Raw genomic sequence first — 13,264 nt, 5'->3', positions numbered from 1 at the left:
AGGTAAGCTAATATTTGACCCCTCTTGGCAGGGGAGTTCATTCCTCTCACATTATAGGATGAAACTTTAATAGATGTCATTACTGATAGTTATCTGTGAAGTGACCAGTCTTAGCACTCTGGAGTAATAGCTCAAGGGAATTTTTTGTGTACCAGGGGTAAGGTAAGGTAATTTAAGAAGAGAAGAAACAAGTAGTAAACAAAGAACTACAGGCTGGAGAATAACATATATGCCCCAGAGATATCTAAACATTGAATAAGATATCTGTGTCATAGTGGAAGGCATAAGTCATATGACCCCTATATCCAAATATACTTTGCCTATTCAGGCCATACTAATACAGAGAACATGGAAATAAACATTAAGTAATAGTATTACATCAAAAATGTAGGTTAAGCAGTTTATGAGGTAAACCAAAGGATATGTATGAAGCGTATCCAAAGGCAGTCATAATTTCATGTGGTTTCAGCAATCAAATGCTTTGGCGTGACTTTTCCTGAGCGCTTCTTGGATTTATTAGGATTCTCAGACACCACCATAGACCATGGAGTAGGTGGGGAGATTGAAGTCTGCTTCTCCCAACAAATAGAGCCTTTATCTCTTGCTTCACATAAAATATCATCTTTGGTTTTATAATGTAGAATACGGCAGATAACATCCCTTGGTGGTTCGTTAGGTTTGGGACGGGCTTTTAGTGATCTGTGCGCCCTTTCTACAATAATCGGGTCAGAATAAGACTCTCCAAGCAATTCCAGGGCAATCTGTTTAGCAGTAGATGGGAGGGATTCTGGCGGTATCTTTTCTGAAATGCCCCACAGTTGTATATTGTTACGACGACCCCTATTATCCTGGTCCTCCACGTAATCAAAAAGCAAGTTTAAGTGTTTCTGACAAGTCTTGAAATTCTTTCCAGTCACTGTTGCATGGTCACACATAGAGGCTTGTCCTGATTCAAGTGCCTCTACTCTATTTCCGATATGTTTAATGTCTTGCTTGATATCTTGGAGGTCCCGTGCTATAGGGTCCAAGGCCTTGTGGAGGGCTTGTTGCAAAAAGGAACGAGAGATATGTAGAATAGCACTGTCCTCAATAGTATCACTATGTTTACCCTCGGAGTCCTCTCTCACCCTCAATAGGGAAGACTTAGCTGGGTTAGATTTACTCATCGGTCCTGTTGCTGATGAGCTTTTCTTCATAAATTTATCAATTTCGCCCTTTGTGATTTGTGACTTAGAGTTAGAGCTATTGTCCCTGGGGGTGCTACAGCCGTACTTAACCATGTTGATTGTTCACTTAATCTTGCATTACTGTATATAGGAGTCATAAGTGCAGCAACTTTTGTTACATCATGGGTGTTGTAAAGTCATATGTGAATCGAACAGTCAATGACAATTTATGTCAATTATAAGGACATATATTTATTTTAATTCCTGATAGCTTCCTGGTGAGACTGTCTCTTTGTATGCAAGTCCAATCAAACAACTTAAAATGGCCAACAGAGTACAGTTAAGTAACTGGAGGAATGCAATATATGAGGTTGAGCTTTCAGCAAATAAGTCTGCCGCACTATAAAATTCCCCTTAGTGCCAGGTATGCATATATAGTTTTATGCCAGACAGGTTAATATGTCAGCAGGAGTCAGTCCAGCAAGTGAGCCCCAGGACTCACTTGCCAAATATGGCTGAAAGGACAAGGGGAGAACTTATAATAAAGAGCACAAGCTCACCTTCTCTCCCAGTTGTTATAGTTGTCCAGAGTGCAGTACTTATGTATTCTGGGACTTGGCTAGCATCCACTCAGGGCCCCAATGCCGCAAACAGCACCAGAGAAGGCCCCCACACAGGAAACAGAAGCCGAGCCCAAGATGGTAGCAGCTGTACACTCTTGTATGTGATCCGGCACAGTCAGCCGCCGTGAAGTGGTCTGCGAATAGGACGGCCCAAAAATCAAGGCCGCAGCTTCACATGTGGCGCTAGGCCGCAATTCCAAAAATGCTCTGATGAGCTCAAACAAAGTATCAGAGCGTAGCTCTTGATGTATGGGCTCCTTATATCACTGGCTCGAGTCGTCTGTTAGCTCAGGGGAGCCGGATTGCAGAGGATTGGGAGGAGAAAAACCGGAGCTCTGAGAAACACGTCTTCCTAAGTCCACTTCCGGCCACGCCTCCGGGATTCGCCAATTTCTACCGGCAGTACATCCCAAACTTCTCCTCAATGACAGCTCCCATCTCCTCCCTCAGCAAAAAAGGCATGAACACCAAGGTGTGGACTCCAGAAGCGGAATCCTCATTTAATAGCCTGAATAGTGCCTTCATGTCAGCCTCTACCCTCCATCATCCTGATGTATCTCGACAGTTTGCGTTGGAGGTGGACGCCACTTCTGTTGGTGCTGGCGCACTTCTGTTCCAGAGAGGTCCCAAGGGCAAGGCAGTGGTATGTGGCTATTACTCTAAACTTTTCTGTTCGGCATAGCGCAACTACTCGATTGGGGATTGGGAGCTACTGGAGACATCTACTAGAGGGCACAGTTCATCCCATCCTGATATTTACTGACTACAAGAACCTCACCTATCTCCAGACGGCCCAATGACTGAACCCCCGTCAAGCCAGGTGGTCACTGTTCTTTGCCCGGTTCCAGTTTGATCTCCACTACCGCCCTGCCGACAAGAATGTAAGGGCCGATGCCTTGTCCAGGTCGTTCGAGACAGAGGACACCATGGAGTCTCCACAAAATTTCATTGAGCCGTCTTGCATAATCTCTGTCAACCCTCTGCAAATAAGAGACATCCCTCCAGGGAGGACTTTTGTGCGCTTGGCAGATAGAAGGACAATCCTCCGCTGGGGACACAGCTTCAGACTGGCAGGTCATGCGGGAGCCTTCTGCTTCTGGACTGGCCGACCTCTTCATCCAACACATCTTCCGTCTGCATGGCTTACCTCTGCATATCGTGTCGGATCGGGGGTTCAGTTCACCAATTCCAATGGTGTCCATTAGTGCAAGGTGTAAGCTGTAATATACATGTACGTCAAATGTTGGCAAGGGGTTAATGCACAGTTGGAATTTTTCCACAGGCATGCCATTTCAGGGCCTATTATGTTGTAACCAATTTGTGTCACTGGGGACACACACCCCACAAATTGTTCAGCGCTTCTCCTGGATATGGAAATTCTCTCTGGCAGGGCTTAAAAGGTTAACAAGGATAGTAGAGCTGGAGGCCTTCATTAGGTTCTCAGGCTGTCATGACAACCATTGGGGGGCGATGGGATGCCGGAGGTCCCCCCTCTCTCTCTAACGGCTTAGATTCTGTGGCTGCTATTGACTGCAGCATCTAAGTGGTTAAATGACTGGGATCGGTTATCTCCGATCCCAGCAGTTACAGTAAAGTGTCGGCTGTAACATGCAACCGACACCCGCTTAGTATGGAGTGGGCTCAGCCTGTGAGCCTGCTCTATACTCCCGCTTTATGGCCATGACGTACAGTTACGTCAAATGTCGGGAAGGGGAAAAGGATTGGCCAGAAAGAAAGCTTAAATCCGGGAACCAGGAATAATGGAAACGGCATAATCCTTGCTTCTATGCGATGGTAATTTACCACATTTCTTTACAGAAACAAGACCTTTATAATTATCTGTCAAAAGGAAAGGGTGACTTCAGTTACATCAAACGATAGGGTTAAACAATGAGTGTAACACATAGGGCTGCACTTAAGTATATCTCCCAAATACCAGTTCACTATAGGACTGTGCTAACATAACCATGGCAAGCCCAACAGAAATCCCGCAGAGAATTTAAAAAAAAATGACATGGTTTCTAAGTGCATCAAACACACCAAGACAGAAATTTTAGGGGGTCACAAACTCAATAAGCTATTGTGACAACAGTGGGTTACCAACAGCAGTAACACAAATGGAAATTTTAACTGAAGCAAAAATCTATCTGAGATTGTCCTACCCACGATCACCTTATAGCTATGCCATAAATTAAAAGGCAGTAGAGAATACCTGTGTACCTAGGTGAGCTTCCCTGGACTGACGCTTCTTAGGGCAGTACCTGATTTTGATGACCAGCATCATTACAATAGAAACAGAGACTATACTGGGACATCAGGGTATGATTTAATTGTCACCGATCTGTATTGGCTGTTCTGTGGATAGCAGAGCTGCAACGGTTGTTGTAAATGAAAGACCTCTGAGTGGTATGAAATGTGCCATGTTGAAAATTTGTCCACCACCACCCAGATGACAGAACAGTAAGACTATTCAAGCAGTCTGTAATAAACTCCATTGAAATATGGACCCAGGGACCATCAAGAAGTGGAAGAAAAAGAGCTGTAAGCCTCTGCCGGAAGGTTTTGTTTTGTGCACAGACAGTGCAAGCTGTGACAAAGTCTTTTACATTTTTCAACAACGTAAGCCACCAGTATACCCAAGAGATAATTTCTAGAGACTTGCGGATGCTGAAGTGACCAGCCACTTTGGAACTATTGAAGAATTTTTCTACTTTACTGTTTGGGCACAAAGGTATGGAGGTATGTTATAAGAATGAGTGTAAATTATGTACTTTGGTTCAACCATCAGAATCCTCTGGATTTAGGTATCTGGATAGAATTTTTTTTAGCAGGACAAAAGCGGAGCTCAAAGTCAAATTGGGAGAAAAACTGATACCATCCTGTCTGTAGAGGATTCAGTCTATGGGCATTTTGCAGGTACAATAAGTTCTTGTGATTGTTGTAGATAATCCAATAATTAGGAGTCCTTCCAAAGCCAATAACGTACCAGGAAAAGTATTTAGGAGTTCAAACAAGCACAGGTGCGCGACCAGGGATTAAATGTAAACATAGTTGGATAGCCTAGGGTCAGTAATAGAGACAAAGCAGGCCGGGTATGCAGCAGGTAGTACAGGAGAGTAGTCAGACGAGCAGAAGTTCAGTCATGTAGCAGACCCAGGTACAGGTACAGGTAGTTCAATCGGGTAGTCAGATGAACCAAGGGTTAGAAACGGTGATGTAGCAAAGTCGGGTACGTGGAACTGTGAGAACAAAGCATTATTAGAGAGATGGAACAAGATGGATCAGGAGTCAAAACATACATGCTTCGGCGTTTAAATACGAAACTTTTGATTCTAATTGTTTGGGAGGCCTAGCGCACTGAGCAAGTGCCCTCTGGCATCCCTGCCAGTCCTGTTGCGAGACGGCAGAGACTGGCAGGATGAAACAGTGAAGAGGTAAGTATGTAACGCTCTGAAGACGTCGAAAGTGGTGACGAAACGTGTCAGTGTACGCAATCAGCGCTCTGACGTCACACGCCTGGGACCCCGCATGTTCGGTTGCGCTCTAGTGTTTGCGGCTTAGCGCACAGTCTCTGTAAGCTGTTCCAGTCAGTGAACACTACTGGTGTTATGTCACTCTTTGAAAACCTGACTAGTGGATATTACAGAGATTATACCCTAGTCCAAAGGTGTTGGCCTTGCACTCTATGCTTGGTTGATTGTTTCACCACAGTGGGAAGCCATTCTGCTTGCCCTGGTTTTGGCTTAGTATCGATATCTACTATTTGGATGGATGGAAGTTCTTCTTATGAAAGAATAACATTGGAAAATGTGTCAAATTCCGGTACCATGGTTTTTCCAGTCCAATCACCTCAGCTGAGGTGCATCATTTACCGATGAGTATTCACGTGTATTCCACTCCATTTTTATTCTTATGGAATTGTGATTTTGTTACCAACCTTGTGGTTTATATTACCATTGACCATCAGTCCTAGATATATAACTTGTTGGACTAAAAGATCTTCATGCATCTTTAATACACCCACATGGCCGTTATGGCCTTTCATTTATACCTGCATTGATGCATTGCGTTGACCTTGATAGACAACATCCGTCCCTTTAAGGGTATGTGCACACGACCTATTTTCAGATTAATTCAGGCGTTTTACGCCTCGAATTACGCCTGAAAAGACGGCTCCAATACGCCTGCAAACATCTGCCCATTGCTTGCAATGGGTCTTACGATGTTCTGTTCAGACGAGGTGTAATTTTACGCGTCGCTGTCAAAAGATAACGCGTAAAATTACGCCTGCTTCAAAGAAGTGCAGGACACTTCTTGGGACGTTTTTGGAGGCATTTTTCATTGACTCCAATGAAAAACCGCTCCAATTATGTCCGTAAAAGACTCGTACATGCAAAAACGTCTGAAATTCAGGAGCTGTTTTCGCCTGAAAACAGCGCCGTAATTTCAGACGTATTTTGCATTTGCGTGTGAACATACCCTAAGATTACCATGACTACTAGTCTAGCTTCTGGGCGGTTCTGGTTGTAGTTGTTGGGCCTATTCCACTTCTCTGTCTTTCTTCTTATCAGATTGAAGGGTGGAGTATTTAAATATGTGTTGGTTCTATTTTCTTTGCTTGTGATTTTCCATTTCTTCATGTGTTTGATCAAGCTACTGACTATACACTGTACCTTTGACTATTTGCATGTTTTGTAACTGGACCTCGGCTTGTCTCTGGATTACCTTTTGCTTACTGATTTGGACTTTCTGCTCCCGGCTAGTTTTGACCTCTGCAATTCCTGATATCCACTAGCTTTCTGATTTGGACTTTCTGTTTACCCTCGGCTATTCTGTTATCTGTTTTGGTATTGCCTGCATTGCACCTCTTATCGAACACCGACCTTGTTAAAACAACCAGGGTTTTATGCTGCAAAGCCCAACCTGCTTTGCGGTGGGCTCTGGCGAAAAACATAGAGTAGCCTTAGATTATGTTGATCGGAGTTGTGACGGATTTAGGGTTGCAGATTTATTTGCACGCTCATTCCTAACAGTCTCCAGCAGCCTTTGGGGAATCGCTCACCTAAAAATACCATAAACTTCCTCCCTGAATTGCTCAACTGGTGATTCAATAACAGACCTATTACTATTTATTATTGGTTTTTGACATACTGTCGTGTCTTCATCCTTGTTTTTGCGGACTAGCCATTTGCCTGTTATTTAATATCTGTGCTGATTTAAAACGTAGTATTTCACCTTTACTGTGGGCCATTGTTTACTTGAAGCATATGTGGTTCCAGGTATACAATTTACTTACCTCCCTTATATTGAATGGTCAGTTGATTAATCAGTTGATTAATCATTTATTCATTTTGTTTGATTGTAATACTACTATATGTGGTTTTGACATTATGCCATGGTAACTTGATGTCATACATATGTGGTACCCATTTGTACTATTTGTCTTTATTGGGTTTACTCCTGGATTTGTGATGTCTTCACTATAATACAGGATCCTCTTTGATGCTATCTTCTATCTTTTTCATATATTTTCTCTGTTTTATATAATTGTGATAATAAATTTTGATAATTTTATAACCCTAGAGTCGAGTGCCTTTGCTTTCCACGTTCTTTTCCGTTTTTCCTTTTTTCTTTTATTAGAGAGATGAAACAAGATGGATCAGGAGTCAAAACATAGAGCAGAAATATAGGAAACAATGAAGCCTAGCTAGGATAACAACCACATAAACGGCACTGAGGGAAATGCTTTGGCGTGTAAATACGGTGCTTTTAATTCTGATTGTTCGGGTGGCCTAGCGCTCTGAGCAAGTGCCCTCTGGCATCCCTGACAGCCCTGTTGTGAGACGGCGGAGACTGGCAGGATGAAAGAGTAAAGAGGTATGTGAAAACAAGTTTCAAATTTAAACTGTTGTCAATCCTGTTGGATTTGTCTTGTTTTCATATCGCAAGGCTGCAATGAATGACTATATATGTAAACAGTACAATACTTCTCTAAATTGCAGTACATGCTTTTAGAGAAAATGGAAACTTTTCTAGACTACAAATTGAAATATGATCTAATGTTTAAAGCTCATGTATCTCTGCAAATAAACACGTGAACATCAGTTTATAATTCCCTTCATTATAAAGGAAAGCTGCTCAAGCAGAAGCTGCAGTCTCACAAGATTTATTAAATAAGCTGTGTGTGGCTGTTAAGTCTTTCAATGTAAATAGTGCCAAAACTTTTGGAACATTTAATGTTCAACACACACTGCTCAGACTATTCAAAGACTTGCTTTTAATACTTTCTATCTTAATCTCTTCTCTAAGTCAAAGTGATTTTATTTCATACTCGAAATTATCTATGAGGTGAAAACATGGCATGGTCAATGAATGTCTTTGTTAAAGTCATTTAGTTTGAAACATTTCATTGACTACTAAAACAGAAACACTTACACAAGGACTTGGATAATAGATGTGTTATTGGTGTTATTAGTATGACAGTCTCTTTATACTAATATAACAAGCATAAAAGACAACTGAACACAGCAGAAATGTATAATAATATTTTCTGGTATATCACCACTGACCAGCTATCCCAAAACATTGACATGATTGACAAATACCACAAGATAGGTCAACCTTGGGATCACCTATCAGGCTTTTATGGCATATACTGTAGTTATGTCATAAATGTCTATAGCCTATATAGAAGTTGTGTTATAAATGTCTAACGTGAAAAAACCCCTTTAAGAAATCATGTTCCACAACCTCATTTTGCGGCTAAAAATATTTTTTTCAAAGGCCTTTCATGATGAAGCATAAAGTGCTTCATGGTTATAATTTGAGAGCAAAGGGTCTAAATAAATGTGATACTCCGATGTGACAATTAATTTTCCGGGTCAGTAGTCACTGCCATTATAAGTAGAGAGGGTCAGTTTATTTCTGAGATTATCAGATTATTGTGAAAAAATATGACGTAAGGAGTACACTTCTGAAAATGCAAATCCCCAGAGCAAACTCGGTGTAGACATTGAGCCTGCAAGGATCCTTGAGGAAATGAGGGTTTTATATTTAGTAGTCATGGGAGGGCTCTTTTTATGCCGGTTAGGGAATCTTCCTTACCCTCAAGCAGGCTGTAGTATCCCTCTCTCTGTAAACATCCCAAAAATCCCCACAGTCTCAAAAATAAAAATCTGTCTAGTGTAAAACAATAAACAGAAGGGAGGAGGGGGACGCAGCTGCAATTTCTTACTGCATGTTTTAGTTTCATGAGCCCACCCACTCACCAAGCATGGAGAGAGAAAATGTGCATTTACAGAAGCCAGCAGAGAAAAGAGAGAAAAACTAAATTTTCAGGTTAGTCACAGAATTTCTAGCTGCATTATCTCTAATATTCTTTTTATTTTTTGTAACTAAATTAAAGTTTCATTATTTTGAACATTAAAAGCATGTATCAATTTAATATTTTGTGTTTTGTTTGTGTTCTTCTTAGGTACAATTCACATAACTTTCTAACACAACTGTAACCTATGTTTTACTTTTGAAAAGAATATACAATCAAAGTGATAAGATTTAAATCTTTTTTTCTGTTTGACAAGTTGTATAATTATCAATTCACCACAAAACTGATAGTGAAGCATGAAAAAAGTATAAACTTGTACAGAAGTTATATTCAGGAAACATAAGCATTCCACAAGTCCTTACGTACCATTTGGTTTTAGTGTGTGCTTTTTCTTAGGAAGTTCACATCGTAAGGGAGATGCCAATAACAGAGGATCACTACAGAAAAAAAAAAAACAATCTAATTATATTTTTATATATGAGATAAAGCATTTACTAGAAGGCTGCCTTCAGATTTCAGTGTCATCAATAGGAAACACTTCTGGCCAGACAATGGGAAAACCGTTTTGAGATAATCATGTGCAGCTTTTTAGCTCCCAAGTTAAAACTAATAAATGGTTTGTAAGAGACAGTACAGTTTAGTAGGGGGTGGAATAATATTGTCATTATAATGATCAATTATGATTGTATTTTGTTTAAAATAAAAATAAAAAAATAATAGGAAGTTGATTGTTCATTGATTTATAAAAATGCTAAAGAGAGAAAGATGCTTACCAAATATAAAAGAGGATATATCAAGTCGAAGGCTTGAAGAACTTAGCGTGAACAGACATCACTGGTTTCTTTAATGAAATCTCGAGCAAGCGCTTTGCATTCCCTGGCGCTGTAGAAACCAGTGACGTCGGCGCAAACTAATACCATTAACGAAGCCAATGGGGCGGCGTTTGGCTAGGTTTAGGCTAAAGAGCACTAGCTGCGCTTACGACTCTGCGTGCCAGGCAAACAAGCCTCGCATTTTAGCTATGCACATATGCCATAGGTTGCTAACCCCTGCTTTAGAAGCTGCGGTCAAAAGCATATGGGGCATCTAAGTGGTTTGTACCCCATTAGCACCACCACAAAGGTAATTGCAGGGCACAAAATGCCCAACATGAACTCTTTTGAAAAGAAAACAACAAGATTTCATATTAGATGATGAAAAAGTTCTTAAAATTTACATAATATCGGTTTACAAAAAAAGCAACAAAAAAATGTAACTACAAGGAATAAAAGGAAATTGCAAATATAGAAGAACCCTTACATTAAGTCTGACAGCCATGTCCATCCACTTGCTGGGCTAAATGTGGTAGAAAAATGCATGTCGCATTGACATCCAGTACACTCCAAAACAAATGTAAGTTGAACTTTTACTCAATATTTTTTGGAATTACTATTACCTAGAAACAATGGCCAAATTTGTTCCTGGTCCAAAATGCTGCAGTTCAAGCTTCTGAATTTGCGAATAAGCATGTGTGTCAAACTTTATCAAAGATATTTTACTTCCAAACATTGAAGCAATTAGACAAACATCCTGCACAAGAATAAAATGTTGTAAGTACAAATTTATGAGAGTAGACCTGCTTAGAAAAAGACATTATTATTCATTTGGTAAGAGATCTATAATAAACATGATTGAAGATTAAATTATAAGGTGAGGCAATATAAATTGTTTGCATAAAAGTATTTGAAAGCAAAATAAACGAAATTTTAAAGTACAAGTCCACCTTTGCTAAGATAGGCCAGAGACAGTTATAGATCAGGATCAGACTACAGACTGCCACTTTCTCACCATGTGTTCTCATGTATTATAAGGCTCCATGGTCAGCCGAACTGACAGAAGATGGAGCAGTGCTTTCGTATAAGTGTCGATGGAACATTGATCCTAGCGATATCTATTGTGAGACAATCCCTTTAAGTATATGCTTGAAATGATACGAAAAAAAAAGGGTATGTCAGATGTTTTATTTTTAACACAGCAACCTTTAAGAATAAAGATATATTTCTGTTAAAGGCAATTCCTATATTTTCTATCCTATATTTTTTTACAATACCTTCCTTATATTATGCAAAGGCTGATGGTTGACTATACAATCATAATAACTCAGAAGCTTCCATTAATTTATTTTGTAAATATTCAGTAAAACTTGACAAACAAGAAATATTCCCATAAGATGATCACATTTCAGATCTGTAAAGGATTTGCCAGGCACAGCTTCGGGGTTAACGCCCATAGATAATCAGTCTGCACCTGCTTCTATGTCTGTGAGACTAACTCCATCTTCCACCACTCAGAGTGGCAGAATTAGGAGTGGGAGAACCTATCACAGCCTGTGCAGACGGAGCTAGCTCCCGCCCTCTGTCTATTTATACCTGCCTTTCCTGTTCATCCTTTGCTTGTGATTCTTCTCGTTTGGTTTCCTGGCCCTGCTGCAGCTTCTTGTACTATTGTCCTTGCTTCATATTGACCCCGGCTTGCTGACTACTCTCCTGCTCTGCGTTTGGTACCTCGTACTCTCCTGGTTTGACTCGGCTTGTTCACTTCTCTTGTTGCTCACGGTGTTGCCATGGGCAACTGCCCCTTTCTCCCCCTAGCGCTGTGTACCCTTGTCTGTTTGTCTGCCGTGCACTTATTGAGCGTAGGGACCGTCGCCCAGTTGTACCCCGTCGCATAGGGCGGGTCGTTGCAAGTAGGCAGGGACTGAGTGGCAGGTAGATTAGGGCTCACTTGTCTGTCTCCCCACCCCCGTCATTACAAGATCCATGTTAGTTTCAATTGGAAATGTCCAAACTATTACCACAGCTAATTTTCTTTAGGCTACGTTCAGACGTGGCGGACTTGCTGTTATATTCCACTGCAGACAGCCCGCAGTGGAATTCTGCAGCAGCCGTTTCTTACATTTGTTTCTACACATTTTTAGGAAACTTAGTTCAGACGTTGCGGAAAATAACTGTGCGAAAATTAGGCTGCAGTGCCGAATATTCCCTCCGCAGCATGCACGTTATGTTGCGGAGAAGCAGTGGAATTTCACTGCGGATTTCAGTCTTTGCAATACAAAAACTGAAATCTGTGGCAAGTCCGCTGTGATATCTGCAATGTCTGAATTACCTGTCAAATATGCAAATGTTGGTACAGATTCATTGCGTAATTGGCCCGAATTTGCACCAAAATTTGCAGCGGAAAAATTCTGCCACGTGTGAACGTGGCCTTATACTTCCATATATCAATATGGCACCTGTGTTTTACATATGTAACATGCTCAGTGTTCATATTACATTTTTCAAAAGACATATTAGGTAATTTCCATATGCAAATCATAGATCATAATACAGTCCTGTATTTTACATTGTAATTATATAATAATAAATATAAAAACAAATCAAACATTACTGAAATATGGAATTTAAGAACAAATACAGGTATAAAACTGACACTTTTCTAACATACATACGCAGCTATATCCATGTATAGTTCTGTAATTGCATTGTAATTTTCTACATAGTTGTGTAAATCAGACCTTACTGTGTAACAAAATAATGATAACAATATATACATAGTAATAATAATCAAGAAATGTCAGTGTCAGCAAAAGCATTAATAGAAAAGTATAATGTCTATATGAATTACAACAATCTTCTCATCATGTGGTAAAAATATAAATGTTTGCTTAAAGGGGTTGTCCACTTTCAGCAAATTATTGTTATTTTTTTGTATAATTAAAAGTTATACAATTTTCCATCATGAGGATGGAGGATCTCATGGCATCCATGAGAAGCACCCATGCCAACTTCCTTAAGACTTGGTATCATTGGGTCAGATTCCAATCTTCCGCGGAGTTCAGGAACATCGTGGCCTCTTGAATATGCTTCTGAAGCTTAGGGGACACTGCTAGTACTCTTCCCTCCCTCCCTTCCCTCCCTCTGTCATTCCTCTTTTCTTTCTTTATTCTCCCTTTCTGATATGTTTACCCAGGGGCCTCTCTGCATGGCTGTGGGTCCAGGATGCATAGGGGTTTGTCTCAATTAGAGCATACGATATTCCTTATTGTTGTTCTTGCATTTAATGTGAACTCTTATAATGGCCTGCGTGCCGATGTGTACTGCAGATGCGTGCAT

The 13,264-nt window shown here is 40.5% G+C and overlaps 1 protein-coding gene across 1 annotated transcript in view; it reads right to left on the bottom strand.

The window, feature by feature from the left end:
• Window positions 1–13,264, bottom strand: part of WDR27 (WD repeat domain 27) — a 755,361-nt gene that overhangs the window by 581,402 nt on the left and 160,695 nt on the right. Inside the window, exons 12-13 of the mRNA XM_075862730.1 lie at window positions 10,549–10,682; window positions 9,480–9,550 (exon numbers count right to left, since the gene is read on the bottom strand). Of these exons, the coding sequence (XP_075718845.1) occupies window positions 9,480–9,550; window positions 10,549–10,682 (205 nt within the window). The remainder of the gene's footprint in view (window positions 1–9,479; window positions 9,551–10,548; window positions 10,683–13,264) is intronic.

The sequence above is a fragment of the Rhinoderma darwinii genome, chromosome 4 (genome assembly GCF_050947455.1).
Source record: "Rhinoderma darwinii isolate aRhiDar2 chromosome 4, aRhiDar2.hap1, whole genome shotgun sequence".
In the NCBI taxonomy this organism is placed as follows: domain Eukaryota; kingdom Metazoa; phylum Chordata; class Amphibia; order Anura; family Rhinodermatidae; genus Rhinoderma; species Rhinoderma darwinii.
This window is presented reverse-complemented; position numbering and strand designations above follow the sequence as displayed.